The 18,587-nt window shown below is 40.2% G+C and overlaps 3 protein-coding genes across 5 annotated transcripts; all 3 read left to right on the top strand.

The window, feature by feature from the left end:
• Positions 1-2,501: 2,501 nt before the first annotated feature.
• LOC112189955 (lysine-rich arabinogalactan protein 18) lies at positions 2,502-4,039 on the top strand. Its single transcript, XM_024329360.2, has 2 exons — positions 2,502-3,154; positions 3,695-4,039. Exons 1-2 carry the CDS (start codon positions 2,591-2,593, stop codon positions 3,770-3,772), a joined length of 642 nt encoding a protein of 213 aa, XP_024185128.1. The 5' UTR covers positions 2,502-2,590; the 3' UTR covers positions 3,773-4,039.
• A 5,885-nt stretch (positions 4,040-9,924) lies between these two features.
• Positions 9,925-16,992, top strand: LOC121048782. 2 transcript variants are annotated; one of them, XM_040514573.1, is made up of 10 exons: positions 9,925-10,172; positions 13,757-13,784; positions 13,905-14,158; positions 14,412-14,745; positions 14,824-15,471; positions 15,597-16,037; positions 16,117-16,311; positions 16,381-16,434; positions 16,555-16,617; positions 16,700-16,992. In XM_040514573.1, exons 1-10 carry the CDS (start codon positions 10,144-10,146, stop codon positions 16,781-16,783), a joined length of 2,130 nt encoding a protein of 709 aa, XP_040370507.1. In that variant the 5' UTR covers positions 9,925-10,143; the 3' UTR covers positions 16,784-16,992. The 2 variants fall into 2 exon arrangements, with proteins under 2 accessions (XP_040370507.1, XP_024182126.1); XM_024326358.2 differs by having other exon boundaries at positions 9,926-10,172; positions 13,757-13,823.
• On the top strand, positions 10,179-14,012 carry LOC112187518 (putative pentatricopeptide repeat-containing protein At1g69350, mitochondrial). Of its 2 annotated transcripts, none has more exons than XM_040514572.1 (3): positions 10,179-13,594; positions 13,757-13,784; positions 13,905-14,012. In XM_040514572.1, exon 1 carries the CDS (start codon positions 11,153-11,155, stop codon positions 13,508-13,510), a length of 2,358 nt encoding a protein of 785 aa, XP_040370506.1. In that variant the 5' UTR covers positions 10,179-11,152; the 3' UTR covers positions 13,511-13,594; positions 13,757-13,784; positions 13,905-14,012. The 2 variants fall into 2 exon arrangements, with proteins under 2 accessions (XP_040370506.1, XP_024182125.1); XM_024326357.2 differs by having other exon boundaries at positions 13,757-13,823; positions 13,905-13,978.
• Positions 16,993-18,587: the final 1,595 nt, after the last annotated feature.

Genomic DNA, 18,587 nt, shown 5'->3' with positions numbered 1-18,587 from the left:
CCTACTTTTAACACATCCAGCTGTCAACAAAACCCCACTTGTACAAATATAAAAAAAACATAAAAACAGATACAATTAAAGTCACGAGCCAAAGCCAAAGCGTGTTTAAGTGGACTTGTGTCAGTCCAGTGCCTCTACCTTAATCTCTTTCAATTTTACATTTCAGTCCTTTTAAGTTGCCTTAACTTTCACTTTCATCCATGATTTTTTCTTTTAATTCTTACGGCTTCATTTGACTTCTTCAAAAAAAATATATAACCGATCATTATATAGAAAATTCACGAAACAAAACATGACAATAACTTACATACTCTATATGAGTTAATGGATTAATGATAATGAAATGATGTGTTACATAACTAAATCACATAAATGTTTTTTTTTTTTAATATTTTAAATTACATAAATATTTGAGTGGACATTATACACTTGTTATACAACATCTTTTTAGAAGAAGGGCCAAGCAAAGAGGATAACACGTAGGGGTGTTGGCTAGGTTGATGCGCACTTTAAGATAAACATATATCAAAGTTTATTATAAACTGTAAAAATTATAGAGAATGAAATTCAAACTTTCTAATTTGTAATCTACACTTATTATTTTCATTTCTGATTGAAATTCTTATAAAATGACAAAATTTTCCCTTTAAGTTAATTTTTTAGAGTGAAATCCACACTCCTTAGTTTACAATTTTTGGCAGTGAAATCCACTCTTTTTTTAATAACTTCAATTTTATTTTATTTTTGCAAAAATTTTAACAAAAGAAAGAAAGAATAAATGTGGATTGTAATTTAAGAAGCATGAATTTTATTTTTCAAATAAAGTATTCCAATAAAGAGAATATGGACTAGTGATAAAGAATGAATACAAACTGAATACTGTGTTCGCTTTATAGTTGACCTAGCTCTGGTAGGGTTTGCTCGACGACTTCCGTCTTCGATAAAATTCTTCATTATGACTTTTGGTGATGCTACTGCTGCTAGGAGAGCGGGGTTCTTCTCCTTTATCTTTTTTGGTTGGCCTGAGGATCATGGCGACGGTGTTTTCCGTCAATGTGTCTCCTTGAATTGTTGGGGCTGATGGGTTCTTTTCTTCGGTGGTGCTCTGATCTCTAGATGGGGCGCTTTGCTTCCGGCGTCGGTTCAGGCGCCGTCTATCTTGGTTACTGGGGTAGGGGCAGATCGTTGTGTTCTTGACTTGGTTTTGGGTCGAAAGACTACTACAATGAAGTCCTTATTCCTGGTGCTGGGCTTGGGATTGAGATCATCTCTTGAGAACTGCATTGGGATCGGCTTCTGCTGTCGACTTCTGTTTGTGTCGGCTGGTATACTAGGGTCGGAATCAAGATTGGGATCTCGCGGGATTAGATCTAGATGCCTGATTCGAGCTCATGCTTGTGTTCTGCTATGGAGCACTGGTGGTAGAAGTGAAGACCTAATTAGGCCTCCAGAGATCAGAGTCAGATTTGGGATCTTGATTCGCGAGACAAGTTGGGATGCGTCGCTACAGGGATTCAATGAGGACGGCGGCGGCGGCGTGGTTATGGGAAAAGCCACTGCTTGGGGTGTCCTTAGCAGATCTAGTTGGGTTTGGGCCCTTTCATGGGCTTTGGCTTGAATCTTTGCTAGGGTTCGGGATGCTTTTTTCATTTTGTTTTTTTATTTTATTATGATAGATGAGGAATTTGCGCCCTCATCTACTAGCAATATATAAATTTCCTTTGGATTGCGAAATCTAGATGCTCAGTCGTTATATTTATTTAAAGTGTTTTTGAGCTTTATAGGTTTTGTTAGAAATAAGGTGCGTGAATTTCAGGTGGATATATCTGGAAATATGGGGTTCTATTTTCTCTAAAATAGGTATTTTGTATGTCCTAAGGACGACCCTATCTGTCGACCCTTCAAGAGTGTGTCGTTTCTAATACTGCTTGCTAAATATTATAAAATTGGCTGACGTACTTTGATTCACCCAAAAATAAAGAATGAATACAATAAATAAAAATGTTGGGGGCTATAACATGGACATTGAATCAACTGTGATACTCTTCCATTTGTGATCAGATTTTATATGATTAACCAAATTAGAGGACCTTAAATGCTAAAAATCAAAACTACAAGTCCCAACCTGTGAAACGTGAAGAGATTAAGCACAATGAAAACCGTGATTAGAGACAGGACACCGTGTGATTATGGCCCATCTTTGGTTCTTAAATGCCAACAAATCCTCATAGCTTTAAGTATCACATGCGCCTAATGTTACTTAATGGGCCCAAGTGGGACCCAGACAGTCTGTGTCGAGTCCATACTTCAGCGCCACATTATACAACCTTGGCCCCCCCCGGAAGGGAAAGCCCGAACCTTCTTTTAGTCTCTGTTCACTCATCCAACGGCTAGTCAGGTCCCATCTATCCCCGGGTCCCACCGTATTTGTCGGTCCAGATTAACCCTCTACTTCCCGTTAGAGCCTTTTCGCCTATATATATGCTGTCGGTTATCGTCGCCACTATTACTCTCTCTCATTTTACTCACTCTTAACTCTCTCTCTCTCTCTCTCTCTCCCTATCTCTATCTGCGACTGTGAGCTACAGCCATGGATCGCAGCACCGCCTTAACGTTCGCCTTCATCTGCATTATCGTCGCCGGCGTCGGAGGTCAAGCTCCGGCTTCCGCACCCACTAAATCTACCGCCACTCCAGCTTCCGCACCGACTAAATCTCCCGCCACTCCCGCCCCCACCACATCACCATCCGCCGCTCCTTCAAAGCCCAAGTCCCCAGCTCCCGTCGCCACACCGGCCTCAGCTCCGACCGCCGCTCCACCTACCCCCGTCGCCGCCGCTCCAACTCCGGTAGCCACGCCTCCCGCGAAATCTCCGCCGACTGCTGCACCTACACCGGCCGTAACTCCGGTCAGCGCACCCCCCGCCACTCCTCCCGCCAAATCTCCACCGACCGCTGCTCCCACACCAACCGCCGTCCCCGTAGCACCGGTTTCTCCTCCCTCCATCGCACCTGCTGCTCCGGCTCCAACATCCGAGACTCCTTCAGCTTCTCCCGGTCCAGCGACTGTCAGTCCACCCGCACCGCCACCTGAGACCCCCGGAATGAGCCCTGAAGCCTCATCTCCCGGTCCTTCCGGCGCCGCAGCCGATGAGGTAAAAATATTTGTCTGTTTTTTTTTTCTCTCGCTAATTTGACGCGGTGTGCGCAATGCGCACCCAGATCTGGAGCTTCGGCTTCCAAATCTAGCGAAATTGTTTTGACACACAGATCTAGCTCTCACTCACTCACTCACTGAGCACCGTTTTCGGGTTTGCTACCAGATAGAGACTTCTTCTTAGTTCTTACAGATACGGTAAATCTGTTGGTTTTCCGTTGCTCTTTGCCCACGCGCGCGTCGGTGCGTGTAAGCAAGAACAACGCTATGAAGTCTTTTTAGATCTGGTAATGAGCCGATCCGGAACATGGGATGTTTACTTCACGCGCCACCGTCGGTGGCAGGTGGGGTTGGCTAAAGTATGGTAAATTACTTAATTACCCACGGAAACGAATCAAATTGTCTGTCAGAGCGTCATTACAGCAAGTACCCTGTGATAGAAATAAATATATTTGTCCTTGTTCGGTTTTCAAAATTAAATTGACATTTGTTTATTGATTGGGTTCTGAATTGAAATTTGTGGAATGGAAAATTGCAGAGTGGAGCAGAGAAGGTGCATTACATGGTTGGATCGATTGCATTGGGATGGGGTGTGATCATGGCATTGTGGTTCTAGAGAGGAAGAGAAGATGAGGAGGAGGACAGAGATGATGACGGTGTTGTTGTAATGTTGTCCTTTATTATTTTAATCTTTTTTTACCATGTTCTGTCCATTATTTAGAGACCTAGAATTGGATATTTATTTACCATTTGTTTTTTCTATTTTTATTATTTTTTACTGGCTCGTGGTGGTGGTGGTGCCTTGTGGATTGGTTCTTTTGTATTCTTTTGGAGACACACATCAATTCACTGCTTTTGTCGTCTTTTGACAATTTGGTGATTATTTTAGCATTTGCTCATTATTTTAATTTACATTTAGATCTGTAAAGTGGTAAAACCTGGTCACAAGACACAAGTAGGTTGGTGGCCAGGTAATTTGTATTCTTAATTTACTGTGCACATTAACTTTGTCACCAAAATTGGATTCTCTAGGCCAGGTTAAAGAAATCTACTTTAATTGGGTTATTATATTCACATTTAATTGGGTAGTGATTCTGTCACCAAAATTAGGTTCTCTATTCAATTCTGATTGATTTTGTTTGGTGAGGGACCGATGACAGATCAAAAGTATTGGGCTCCATTTGCTTCTTTTAGGAACCCGATTCATTATAGTCCCGTACAGCATTTGGATGCTGTCATTATTTGCGAAAATTGTATGGATTTTATTTCAGACGAATAACGAGTGTAATTGTTAATTGATGAAGAAAAGGAAGGAATCACTCTGTGGCCTGGCCTAGCGCGCTCTTGTTCTCTTTGTTTTGTCAAATGCCTAGCCTAGTTTCCTCCGAGTCATTTTACCAATGAAGTGCAGAAACGAAAGGCATCAAGAACATGTATGGAATCTCCTTTCCTTCCAGGTTTTGCACTCATCAAGAACCATGTATGGAATCTCCTCTCTTTCCAGGTGTTGCACTCATCTAAAATATGGGGACACCAACCTGCAATTCGAGTGTTCTTTAGTGGAGGAACTTATCCGGCTGTGATTCACAGAGCCCATGGCTAGTGAGAGAGGTGTACATTGCTACGTACGTACGCAGTGCACACCTATAAAATAAGAGGGTGGAGAAATGAGTTCGAGCTGTTCTTTAGTGGAGGAACTTATCTGGGCGTGATTCACAGGAGCCTTTGGCTAGTGAGAGGTGTACACCTATGAAATAAGAGGGTGGAGAAATGAGTTAGGAACTTAGGATATATGCGGATTATCATTATCAACGGGTCTATTCCAACTTGATTAAAATGAACTCAAGAGTCTCATCAGTCTATCGATTCTTGCTACAAGTCAATTTTGATAGTGAAAAAAACTTTGACTGGGGGAATTTATTCAGCAATGTGATTCACGATGGCTGAGTAGTTTTTTTTTTTTTTTTGGACAACGCTATGAGTCGTCCGCTATAAGCATTGCCAAGACGAGAAAAATGAGTTGCATGAAATTATCATTTGAATAGGTTGTTCCACGTGCACATGATGTATTAATGCGTTATATTTAAATAAATATAATGTTGTCTTAGTTGGAAGACTAATTTGTTTTAACCCATTACTTAGGCTCTAAATGGGTTTATATAAAAAAATTAATTATTTATTACTATAATAAAGAGAATAAAGCTTGCTCTCTCCAGAACCGAGAAATATGACGGATATAACCCTCAAATACTAAAAAACTTTGAAAATGTAATAACTAGGGAACCACCCTCAAAATAAAATAGTAGTTATTGGCTTGGGTTAAAAAAACACCCACTTTCCATTTAAAAAAAAAAAACCACCTCACTTTCTTACAAAAAAAAAACACCCACACATATGTAGTGTAGGGACATGCTAGTTACATTTTTTTTTTTTAATCAAACCCAGATTGGGTGCTAATATATTAATCATAAGCCACAATAGGTAGTTACATATCATTCCGTTGTCATCTATAGACAGATAAGAAGATAGTGATAGTACCCACAGTGGTACATAGACAATAAACATACTTATTATACATTCAAATACGTAGACATTGCGGAAATTCTCATTTGGTATTACTCTAGAGGCACTAGAGATACCTATACACAAGTGCCTAGTTTCCTAACAAGGGAGTTATTGTAATTAGATAAAAACTAAAAACATAAGAATGGGCCTAGGGTAAAACACCCTAGCCTACATCAAAAGCCTAAGAGGGCAACTCCAAGAGAAGAGGCCCAAAAAAGGCAAAGGCCCAACAAGACTTGGCTTGAGCAAGCCCACATGTCATCTCCAACCTGTGCAGATCCATGCAGCTCCTTTCTTTCCACCGCCGTTGCTGTCCTGCCACGTCGTCCACTCAATACCAAGCCATGACCGAACCTAGCATTGCCAAGATGCACCACCCTACGCTGCCGCCCAGATTACCAAGACCTACGCCGCCGAGCAGACCTTCAGGAATCATGCCGCCGCTTAGACCGTCAGGAACTACACCACCGTCTTTGCACAACACAACCACCATGCCTAAGATATCATCAGGAACCAGCCCCCGCCACCCAACCAAACCTTGAGCCAAAAAACCTCTCTCCATAACTCCCCGAGCGTCTAGCTTTCAAACACCCATCCGGCAGCAGCCCATCAGCGGCGAAGAGAACCCTCACCGACCCCTAGCGCTGCAGGACAAACAAAAAATCTTCAAACCCTAGACCCAAGAGCAGTCTTGTTACGCCCCGTCTTCGATTTATCCTTGATCTGTGTCGAAGTGAATTTCTTTATGTTTTGCTGTCCTCGGTTTCAGTTTTTATCTTTTAGGGGGGTGCTAGAAGTTGACTTTTTATGGGTTAACAATTTGAGAAAATTTCCTTCATAAAAGTTGTAGAGGACATTAAACCGAGCGCGTGCATATGTGGTACGTAAAAATTGGAGTTCGTATGTGAAAGTTATAGCTTAAAATGTGGAAGTTACTGTTCATGATAAAAAAGTATATATATGGAAAGTTACCACTGTAGGTTTCCATTTTCGGAAACCCGGTAACTCTCCCTCTCTCCTCCCCCGACATTTCCTTCCTCTTCGGCCCTATTCTTCCTCCTCCGATTTCTCCCTCCTCTGGCCGACCCACGGCGAAATCCGGCCATCCCCAAGCTCGTCTCCTCCCCCTTGACGCATCTGTGGTGGTATTTTGGGGAGATTTGGCCGGAGGAGCTCGATTTCTTGCTGGGAAGGTTACTGTAGCAACTTGCGGGTTTTGCCGATTTCCGACGATTCTGGCCGTCTCCGGCCACCAAACCGGCGTCAAAGGTTCGGTTTTTGACATAGATCATTTCGCCTAAGGTCTTTCATTTCAATTTGCAGTGTAGAGGTTGAATTAACGATTTGAAATTTCTAGGGTTCTTGGAGTTTTCTGGAAAAATTTCACCGGCCAATTTGGAGCCCTTCAAGGTAAAATTGGAACTTGTTGTAGTTGAGAAAGAGATTGGGTCTGTTGAGTCGGTGGTGCTGCCAAAATTTGGTGGCCATTGGTGGTGGTTGCCGGTGGCGCGTGGTGGCGCGTAGAGCTGAGTTTTAATTACAATTTTTGGCTCCATAAATCCTATAATGACTGTAGAATTGTATACATGAAGTTTGGTGGGAATTGGAGGAATTACGAATTGAGTATAAATGGTTAATTATTGATTTACGTGAATTCGATCGTCGAATTTCTTTCGAATTCACTTTAGAACTTATATATCGATGAATGAATATTGTTGGAGTATTATGGATGGATTCGATGTGAATTAAGGAGTTGAATTTTGAAGAGGGACGTTATGAATTTCAATTTCTAATTATCGTAAAGTTAATTTCCGTCCTGTAAATATATTTTTACGAGTGCTATTCATACAGGACGAGAGGAATCTTCGTACGAGGAAAATACCGAGCGACGTCAGGATTGATTATAAACTGTGAGTGGACTTTTATTTTTCAAAGAATGATGCATGCATTTATTTAATAGGTTCCGAGGTTATAATTTATTCATCGTATTACTTTCCGAGCATATGGTTTTTTTTAGAAATGGTTTGGATATTTGGTTATTTGAAGGTCTTATGGCGTGCGGGGTCACGTCATTGGATTATGCTTATTTTCTTTTATTTATTTATTTCCGATGTGATTTCCGGATTTATACTATTTATATTATATTTTTATTCGGCGATTTGAGATTTCGATGGAGTAAATCTTTATATTTATTTATCTCCTATTTACTTTTGAATTTGAGTTTATCTTGGCGTGTGGGACACGTCATTGGAAATTCTTTTACGAGAGATGGGGAAGCCTTATGTATTTATGGATTTACTTGGTTTTCGGATTTTCTTTTGCCATACTTTGGGTGACTTATCATTGCTAGCATTGATCTTCCGCCTTTGTGGCGTTGGTTACTGTCTCTGTGACAGTAATTCTGAAGCCCAGTATCCTATCGCTACACATAGTGGCGTAAGGATATATTACGGGAGTAATGGGAGTACTTTAGCCTGGGAGGCTATCACCCGAGCCTGAGTGGCTCACTAGTATGGCTATCGTCTTCCTCGACTCATTATACTATTTTCGACTAGCGGGGCTAGTCCGATTTATTTTAGCCAGCGGGGCTGGTTTTATTTCCTTGAGTACCAGAGTTTCAATCTCTTCTTATCGTTGTTTGACTAGCGGGGCTAGTCGGCTTTCATGAGCGGAACTCCTCTTATTTTATTTTTGTTAATCATTGCATGCATCGGGAATTTTAAAGAAATAAATGTGGGAAAGTATAGCATCCATTTGGTTTAAAATTGTTTATTTTTGTCCACTCACGCTAACGTTTTTATGTACTTTCCCCTGGGCCCTTTGGTTTCAAATGCCCAGATTGCAGTATTGCTGCTCGGCGTACGAGAGTGAGCCATAGTGACCGCACCTGCTTCCGCCCTCACATTCTGTAGGTTACCTGTTTAGCCTACTGCACTTCTTGTCCATTTATATTCCTAGAATGCTCTGATTACTATGGGATTTGGAACCCAAACTTGTATGAATTATATTTGAGGTCTATGACCTAACTTTGTGAATTGTAGTATTTTAATCTTGGAGTTTCTTAGACGTGAATTACTTGATACACTGTTATTATTTTTGGGCTTGAGTTGGTTGAATGATGGGAGCAGGGTGGCTCCAGGAGTTTGTGGTTGGATTATTAGAAGTGAAGTTTGTTTTCCACAGGTTTTTGGATTGTCCATTTTTAAGGGAGGTTATGCCGAAATTTTTGGTAAACCTTCTTTAAAAGTGGGTCCCGCAGGGCCACTTCGGATTCCATGGTGGAATTCGGGGCGGGTCCTGTCAAGTCTGGGTTTTTTGGAGCTCCTAGCAGCTGATTCTTGACTATGTTTTTATGCTAGTTACATTAGAAAAAATAAAATATAATTTATACTATATTTAAGAGAAGAGAGTTTGTTAGCCAAAACAGAAAACATGTTCTAGAATAATCTTGAAATATTAAAAAACTTTACTACTTGTAAAATAGATATGGATAATTTAGTCAAATTATAAAATAAACAGATCTATAAGTGAAAGTGGGAAATATATAAGTATTTGAAAAAATTATCCACTTCTATAAAAAAAATTGCCCCTTCATGTGAAAAACCTCCCACTTTCAATTACAAAGTAATAATATGTATGTATGGGCCTGTCTAGTATTCATAATGTGAAAATGAAAAATAAATAGTTACAAAGTATAAACTGACTGTTGTACAGATCATGTTCCAACCTTATGGAAACTGAACTCCATAACTTTCTTTAAAAAAAAAAAAAAATTCTCCAGAAATTAAGATTTCCATGCAAAACTATAGCACAATTTTTTGTCCAAAATCGCATGTTTTTTTTTTCGCACTAAAATTAAAATAAATTGAATAATGTATTCCCTAACGTACCTCATATCTAAATAACTGATGTACCGTGTATCCGCATTTCCATACCGAAACGACTCACGATCCATATTTTTAATAATCAGATACAGATCAAGTTTCTTTTTTTATTATTTTTTTTATATTGAGAAGTTAGTGTTACTGTTAGTATAAATACATCTTCAACTAAGAAATTGAAGTGATAAATGTTTGACCATCTGGTACAGTCAGATTCCTAAATCCTAATCGACAAGCATGCGAGAGCTGGTGACTGATCACGATGGGGAACTGTGGTTGTGCTTATCTTTCCTTTTGACATGTGGTTATCTCTGCCTCCCACTTCACTTCACTTCTTATTCCGTACGCCCCATCTCTCTCTCTCTCTCTCTGTCTCTCTTCTTAGCACACGTCTCCCCCCCCCCATCACTTACCTTATTTGGAGGAAGCTTCCCATTCCGTTTCCCTACCCTCACTGACTCAAATATTGCATTGCACTCTACTACCCAACTCAGAAACAAACAAGCAAGCAAGCTAGCAAGAAGAAGAAAAAGCCATTCCCATGGCTACCTCCGGCAGCTTAGAAGCTTGGTATCGATCTCTGTCTGCTTTTTTCTGGCTTGTTTTTGCTGTTTGATTTGCTTATAATTGCTGCTCAGAAATACCCATCTTTTTTTGTTTTGGCAAATTTGGTAACATATATATGCTATTAGAGAGATCATCCGTTCTGTTTGGCTATATATGTAACTTTTGTTGTTGATACCCAGATGTCCAATTTCATCTATGAATTTGGGTCTGAGCTCTGTTTTGTTGGTTAACAAAGTAGCTACTGATTCGAGAATGCTCAATATTTCCTCTTCTATTGGATCAACCAGATTCCATTTTTTATTGATTTTTACCTTAAATAATAGCTACTCCATTTGCATATGGATCTAACCCAAACCAATTCGCTACTACCCGAACCCGTTCTAACATATAGGACAGCCGACAGCCAGCTAACCTAGTGGGACACCCTTTCACGTATTCAAGGATACTCTTTGAGTTCTTAAGGATACCCTGTCACGTATTTAAGTTGTTGGTGAAAAATTCTACTTTTGAGACTACTAACGACACGTTTTTTTGGGCGCCGTAACTTTTCTAATAATTTTTTTTTGAGTTGTATTTGAATATCACTTGGATCTGGTCACTTCGCGACAAATCCAATAAGCAATAAGCAATAAGCAATAAAAGCGAGAAATTTATCAAGGCTCATTGAGGTTTCTTCATTTACCAAAAAAAAAAAAAAACTATTTCAAGGTCAATAGATTTTTTTTTTTTGTCAACTAAGGTCAATAGAAAATTGGGTTTCAAACTTTCAATTAAATCCAAAAATCATTTCTCTAAGTGTATCCAAAACAAAAAAAAATCACTTCTCCAAGTACAGTGAGTTGAGTGCTTTAGAATTATTATTATTATTATTATTTTTTGGGGTCTGATCGATGGTGCTGTAGTAAAGTACTCGCCTTTCTTCCAAAGACAAGAGGCGTTCTTCTTATTCACCTCTCTGAAAAACGTCCTATGTCCCCTTAGCCATGACCCTGTACATGCCCTTATTCAGGTCATGCACAACCCTACGAACACTGACCCAACTCCACGCCCATCTCCTAGTCTCAGGTCTCCACAGAGACCCACAAGCCTCCACCAAGCTCATCGAGTCCTACTCCCAACTGGGTTCCCTCCACTCCTCAACCCAGCTCTTTCAAACCTTCCCTAACCAAGACCCTTTCATGTGGGGCGTCCTCATCAAATGCTTCATGTGGAACCGCCGCTTCCACGAAGCCATCTCACTCTACCAAGAAATGCTGCAATGCTCGGTGGGCATGAGTAGGTTTATATTCCCTTCTGTTTTGAGAGCCTGTTCGGGCTGCGGTGAGCTCAGTGCGGGTAGGAAGGTCCATGGGAGGATAGTGAAATGTGGGTTCGACTCGGATGCTGTGGTCGAGACCGCATTGCTGGGTTTGTATGGGGAGCTGGGGCGTTTGGATGATGCAAGGAAGGTGTTTGTTGAAATGCATGTGAGAGACGCCGTGTCGTGGAGTTCGGTTATCTTGTGTTGCGTCGAGAATGGAGAGGTGAGTGAAGGGTTGGAGATGTTCCGTGGGATGGTGATGGGAGGAGGTGTTGTACCGGATTCGGTCACAATGCTCAGTGTAGCTGAGGCTTGTGGGAAGTTGGGGTGGCGGAGAGGAGCTAGGTCAGTGCATGGTTATGTTGTTAGAAGGGAGTTTAGAAAGGACGAGTCTTTGGATACTTCTCTGATTACAATGTACAGCAAGTGTGGCGACTTGCAGAGTCCGGAAAGGATTTTTCGTATTGTTGCTCATCGCCACACTGCATCTTGGACCGCGATGATTTCCTGCTACAATCAAGCTGGTTCTTTCTCACAAGCACTAGATGTTTTTGTTAAGATGCAGGAGTCTGGAGTGGAGCCGAATGCTGTGACGTTGATGTGCATTCTAATGTCTTGTGTTGGGTTAGGCTTGCTCAAAGAAGGGAAGTCTGTTCATGGACTTGTTATTAGAAAGGCTGTAGACCCTGACCTTGATTCTTTGGGGTCAGCATTGTTAGAGTTATATGCTGAAATTGGGGGACTAAGCTATTGTCTGAAAATTCTTAATATGATTGGAGTCAGAAATGTTGTTCCGTGGAATACAATTATTTCAGTTTATTGTCAGAAAGGTCTGCTGAGAGAGGCATTGCTACTCTTTGTGCAGATGCAGGCCCAAGGACTAATGCCAGATTCATTCGGCATGTCAAGTGCTCTCGCTGCTTGTGGAAAGATGGGTTTATTAGAGATTGGGCATCAGATACATGGTCATATAGTCAAACGAGGCTATTTGGATGAGTTTGTGTTGAACTCACTAATTGATATGTACTCAAAATGTGGGTTTGTAGATTCAGCATACATAATATTTGACGAGATGAAACATCCTGGTATCATAACATGGAATTCTATGATCTCGGGATTTTCTCGTAGTGGTAACTCTGTCATGGCTATCAGTCTTTTTGACCGAATTTATCTGAACCGTCTTGAGATTGATGAAGTCACCATTTTAAGTGTTATTCAAGCTTGCTCTGAATTAGGTTATTTAGAAAAGGGAAAATGGGTTCACCACAAGCTCATAACCTATGGTGTGAGGAAAGACCTCTATATTGATACAGCTCTAACTGACATGTATGCTAAGTGTGGTGACCTTCAGTCAGCTCAAGGTGTATTTGATACGATGGTAGAAAGAAGCGTTGTGTCTTGGAGTGTCATGATCGCTGGGTATGGAATACATGGCAAGATATGTGCTGCCGTATCACTCTTTAGTCAAATGTTAGAAACTGGAATCGAACCAAATGAGGTTACATTCATGAATATTCTTTCAGCTTGTAGTCATGCAGGTGCTGTTGAAGAAGGGAGGTTATATTTTAGATCAATGAGGGATTTCGGCATTGAGCCCAATGCAGAACATTTTGCATGTATGGTTGACCTTCTCAGTCGAGCCGGTGATCTGAATGGAGCCTATGATATCATTAAATCAATACCATTCTCTGTTGATGCCAGCATATGGGGCGCCCTGCTCAATGGATGTCGAATCCACCAGAGGATGGACGTGATTAAAAGCATCGAAAAAGACCTTTTATATATTAAGACAGATGACACTGGCTACTACACCTTATTTTCTAACATATATGCTGAAGGAGGGAACTGGGAGGAATTTGGGAATGTGAGATTAATGATGAAAGGTATTGGTCTGAGGAAGGTCCCTGGATACAGTGTAATTGAGATTGATAAGCGAGTGTATAGATTCGGAGCTGGAGATACTCCTCTTCCTCAAATGAAGGAGGTTTATGGGTTTTTGGAAAACTTTCAGTGTCTAACTCATGGAATAGGGATAACATAGAATCTGATAAGTTGACATTTGACTCTAGTATATTACAAGTCTGAGTGTGAAGCTGCAATGCCATTTCAAACACAACACTTGCGTGTGAGTGCTATGCTTTCATGGAGATCTTTACCATGTTTGTTTAATGCTATGATGCGTACTTTGTTTCTGTTTGTTAATACTTTACCAAGGATTTTGTTACCTTATTTATTTTAGTTTTTGGAGAAGGATTCTGTATTGTTAATTACCTTGTTCTATATCTAGGTACCTTAATTCTTGCAGAAAGCATGAGGTAAAGCCCAATTCAGCAGTTCTCTCATGGTTTACTCAGGTTCTCTTCAAAATCCAAATTTTTCTTCTTTCCAATTTTAGTATTAAATATTAACTCTGTTTGTCTGTTAATATTGTTCAGGCCAAAGTTCAAAGTTCTCAGAATGAGAAGTGTAGCATAACAATTTCATTAGACCAGCTAAAGGATGCTGACATTTTGCCACTAAAGGACGTGCTTATGTCAAGTGACTCATCTCATATTCTTGCAGTTGACTTATTTCTGGAATTCCATAGTGATCTGGGCACAGAAAGTGTTGTGGATTTGATGAATGGACTCAATGCAAAGCTTCGAGTTGTCGATCTCCAGGATTTGTCTTTGGGGAAAGAATTTCTGCGGTTTGTATTCATAATTCTCAATTTATAGATCTTGTTCATTTTTCACATTCACTAATGACACTAGAGTATATTCTTCAAGTGGATACACAAAGTAATTCACTTTGTATAATATTGTCATACACTCGTATGTTCATTCTGCTATTACTTTTTCAATTTACATGATTGTGAAATTTGGATTGCTTTTGTTGATGAAGTGCACATCTTTCTTATATGAAACAATTTGGGACTTATTATTGTTTTGGAATCTCTACAGGGATCTTTGTCAGGGTTCCTTGGCTTGCCAAGTCTTCAACTTGCGGTCCATTCATATCCAAAAACTCGACATGATTGGAAACTTTTTGCGACTACACACCCTTAATCTCGATTTTTGTACTTCACTCGGTAGTTTGCGAAGGGACTGTTTTTCTTGCATGCCAAATCTGACGCGCCTCTCAATGTGTGAGACAAGAATTTCCAATCTCCTGACCACGACTGGTGCTCTGTCAAGACTTCCTTGTTTGCTAGAACTACGGTTCCAAAGCTGTTTATGTTGCAAGGAAACTGGATCATGTCCTGGTTTAGAAGGGCAACAGAAATTGCAGACTGAGGTGAGAATACAGCGGAAACTGTTATTTGTTGGTGATGGATTAAGTAGTTAAACTAACAGTTCGTTTGGCAAATTGTAGACTCAAGAAAAAGATGAAACCCTTGTAAGTGAGGGTAAGAAAGCCTCGAGGAATGTGAGTATTACATTGAAGAACTTTGTAACTCATCATCCTTCACCCATATGCTTTGAGAAACATTATCGGGAGTATATCATATCTTCGCTGCCTGGTCTGGAAGTTTTAGATAATTTTCCTATTAGAATGACGGAGAGGGAATTGGCCAAGATGACGTCTGCAAAGTACTATGAATACTTACCTTATAAGAGACGGCACAAAGAAAGTGTTGTTAGTGTTTTGAATAAGCGTGAAATGGGAACTAGTGGTGTACACTTCCAGAAACCATTCAAGCCAAAACAATTATATCCTCATCGAAATGGTCAGAATTTTTTCTTGAGGTCGCTGTGTGCTGCCAAACTTGGGTCTTCAACTTGGCCACTGTTGCATCCACTTTCCAATTTCAACCACACATGTAAAGCAGAAAACAAGAAGCTTCGTCCAAGGCAGTTTGAGTATCATCCATCAAACCCAAGTCTTATGGTTTTCGGAACTCTGGATGGTGAAGTAGTGGTTACTAACCATGAAAACGGGAAGATGGTTGGTTATATTCCATGCATAGGAGCAATGAGTAGTGTCTTGGGGCTTTGTTGGCTCAACAAGTCTCCGTCCAAGGTATGTGATTCCTTGTAAGCAACTATGCATTAACAGTCTATTCTATGTTTCAGATTTTAGTCAAAGCATAAGTGGTTTTATTTCTTACTGTTTTCTTTCCCTTCTCATCTGTGTCGAACAAGTAGCTTGTTGCTGGTTCAGATAAGGGCTCCTTGAAGTTACTCGACATCAACAACATGTCACCAGAAGTTGCAGACTCTTGTTGCAGCTCTAGTGGTGCAACTTTTGAAGATTTCGAGCAATTGACTTCTCTTCATGTAAATTCAACTGATGACCAGCTTCTCGCTAGTGGATACTCCAAAGGCCTTGCTCTGTATGACGTTGGCAGTGGAAAGCGTTTAGAGTTGTTCAGTAATCTTCACCGAGAACCGATCAATGTTGCCAAATTTGCACACCATTCCCCTTATATGTTTGCTACTTCATCCTTTGACCATGATGTGAAGATGTGGGATTTGAGACAGAGCCCAAGGAAACCGTGCTATACAGCTTCTAGCTCAAGAGGAAATGTGATGGCTTGCTTTTCTCCTGATGACCATTATTTGCTTGTTTCAGCTGTTGACAACGAGGTACACCTCTATTACAAGGGTCTGGTGGTTTTTCAATTTTGAAGTTGGATGCTCAATTTCTTGAGTCGTCACTTGCCAGGTTAAGCAACTTTTGGCGGCAGATGGGAGGCTGCACATGAGTTTTGAGATAGCTTCAACAGGAAGTCCTCATAACTATACGCGGTCGTATTACATGAATGGAAGGGACTATATCATCAGTGGAAGTTGCGATGAGGACCTGATTCGCATCTGCTGTGCTCAAACTGGAAAGCGACTTAGGGATGTTTATTTGGAGGTAGATTAGTTCATGAGATTTGTGATTATCATATCCAAAGCACGTATGCTCACCACAGCTTCTTTGCAGGATGAATCAGGAAATTCAATATTCGTGCAGTCCTTAAGGGGCGATCCTTTCAGGGTGAGTTGTTGACGCAATGTGATTAGTTGTGTGTGATTTTCTTCACTGGGGTTTAGGAAATATTCTGTTACAAACAATCCACTCACAAAAATTGCTACTTTTTTTCTGTTGTCTTAACAGCATTTTAACATGAGTATATTAGCCACTGCTACACGCCCAAGCTTCAAGTGGGAGATTATCAAGGTAAACTGTAATTTGCAACCGGCATTATTTGTTGTTGAAGGTTTAACCGGGGGATGACTAAATTCTGTAAGAATTCATACAGGTCAACTTACTTGCATCGAGTGACTCTGCAGAAGAACGTTGTTATGGCCAGTGTTTGCAGCCTTCTTGCTGTCTGGGAGGTTGATATAGGATCAGAAATGTGTCTCTGTGCATTGTATATGTTGGAATAGTAAGGCTTTTATGGGATGGTTGAGTTTTAGACCATAACCCGAGTGTGGTGTGGATATGTATTCGAGTGTCATCTGTATCAACGGAATCTGTCTGTACTAGAAATTTTAAGCAAAATTTGTTTACCAATCTAAACAAGGAAATCACTTTGCAATTTGTTCCAAACAGGAATGGATCCATTCAAATATGAGAAATAATCCAATAGATTTTCGAACACGGAAACTAGACTAGCAGGTTGCGCAATGTTTATTCTTGTTCAACTTTAACACAACATAATTCACTACAACTTGAGAGGTATATATAATCCCAATTCTTGGTCCCGGACCCTCGGCAATATGCATAGTAACTATACAAGGGAGTATGAGATCAAGAAACCAGATTCTTCCCACATTAACTATACAGGACTCCTCCCCATAAAAAGGTGAGGAGTGTTTGTGCCTGCAAGAACACCAATTGCTTTATTAATTCCCACATTAACTATAAAGGACTACTTGCTTTCAAGTTTGAAATCAAATCAAGTCTACTGAAAGAGTAACATAGTACTTGTGTGAAGTGTCTCCAAGTAGGCAGTAACTGACTGATCATATTCATATAACACTAGCTAGCTACAGGGCCGGTCCTGAGGTTCTTCATGCCCAGGGCGAAATATTTTTTGGTGCCCAGGATCGGTCTTGAGATTTTTTTTTAAACGATTATGAGATAATTCAACTTCAAAAAATTACGAATTAATAACAAGTTTTTAGAATAATCAAGAAAATCACAAAAAACAAGCAACAGAACTTCTAATATCCAAAATTTTAAAATTAAAAAATACTCGATATCTATTTTGATCTATAACTCAACCTGCATCATGAAATGTCAAAAAATATGTTGCTCACTGTAGAATAACAAAATAATAGAGAGGAGAAAGATTATTGGGAGATGAAAAGCAGATAGGAGAAAAATTGAAAATGTCAGATGATGCAAGTGAAGAATTAAGGGATTTAATAACCATTAATTGAAACCCCAAATTTAAAGAGAAATTTGTTTGATTTCTAGGTTTTGGAGAGAGTGAAAGACTACTATAATGATGCTTGACTTTTTACGGTTCTCAATGACTCAAAATATTAAAAAAAGAAAAGAAGAAAACCTTAATTAGTGCCCTCTAGAATTCTGAAATAAAAGATTCTTTTTTTACACGTTCCATAGCGTATATTGCTGTTTATCTATAAGTACATCAATATATATATATATATATATAACCTTATATTCAAAATTGTGCCCTACCTTCCCTTGGGCCCTGGACTGTTGCCAAGGCTGCCATTGGGCAAGGCCGGGCCTAGCTAGCTAGCTAGGCCCCGCGGCAGGGAATTGAATTTGATAAATTCCTCAGGCTCTTGGAAATGTGCTCATGTTTAGACATTCAACTGAAGAAACTTCGTCGGCAAAAGTTTGTGCATTATTATTTTACGGAAGGCTTTTGTCGATGAAAATGGTTCTTATGGTGATGAAAACGAGTGAAAGTCTGACAACTAGACGGGCAAGGGAGAGAAAGAGGAAACCATAACAAGCAAGATTTCATACATTTTCTTTGGCCCTTGGGGTGCCAGATTGTGACATTGCCACCAAAGATGGAACAACTCCTTTATCAACCACCATACTACATTGTTCATCACTACTTGTGCAGAGCTGTAATAGAGCAGCAGCTGCATTCTCCTTGCCTCTTTCGGAACCTAACTTCAAAACCTCAACCAGAACAGGAACCCCACCTTCCTCAACAA

This window comes from Rosa chinensis, chromosome 2 (genome assembly GCF_002994745.2).
Source record: "Rosa chinensis cultivar Old Blush chromosome 2, RchiOBHm-V2, whole genome shotgun sequence".
NCBI lineage: Eukaryota > Viridiplantae > Streptophyta > Magnoliopsida > Rosales > Rosaceae > Rosa > Rosa chinensis.
This window is presented reverse-complemented; position numbering and strand designations above follow the sequence as displayed.

Coding starts and splice junctions, on each gene's coding strand:
- LOC112189955 (XM_024329360.2), top strand. CDS start 2,591: ATGGATCGCAGCACCGCCTTAACGTTCGCCTTCATCTGCATTATCGTC. Junction 3,155..3,694: donor CCGGCGCCGCAGCCGATGAG/GTAAAAATATTT, acceptor GGAAAATTGCAG/AGTGGAGCAGAGAAGGTGCA.
- LOC121048782 (XM_024326358.2), top strand. CDS start 10,144: ATGGCTACCTCCGGCAGCTTAGAAGCTTG. Junction 10,173..13,756: donor TCCGGCAGCTTAGAAGCTTG/GTATCGATCTCT, acceptor TTCTATATCTAG/GTACCTTAATTCTTGCAGAA. Junction 16,435..16,554: donor TAAGGGGCGATCCTTTCAGG/GTGAGTTGTTGA, acceptor TTGTCTTAACAG/CATTTTAACATGAGTATATT.
- LOC112187518 (XM_040514572.1), top strand. CDS start 11,153: ATGACCCTGTACATGCCCTTATTCAGGTCATGCACAACCCTACGAACA.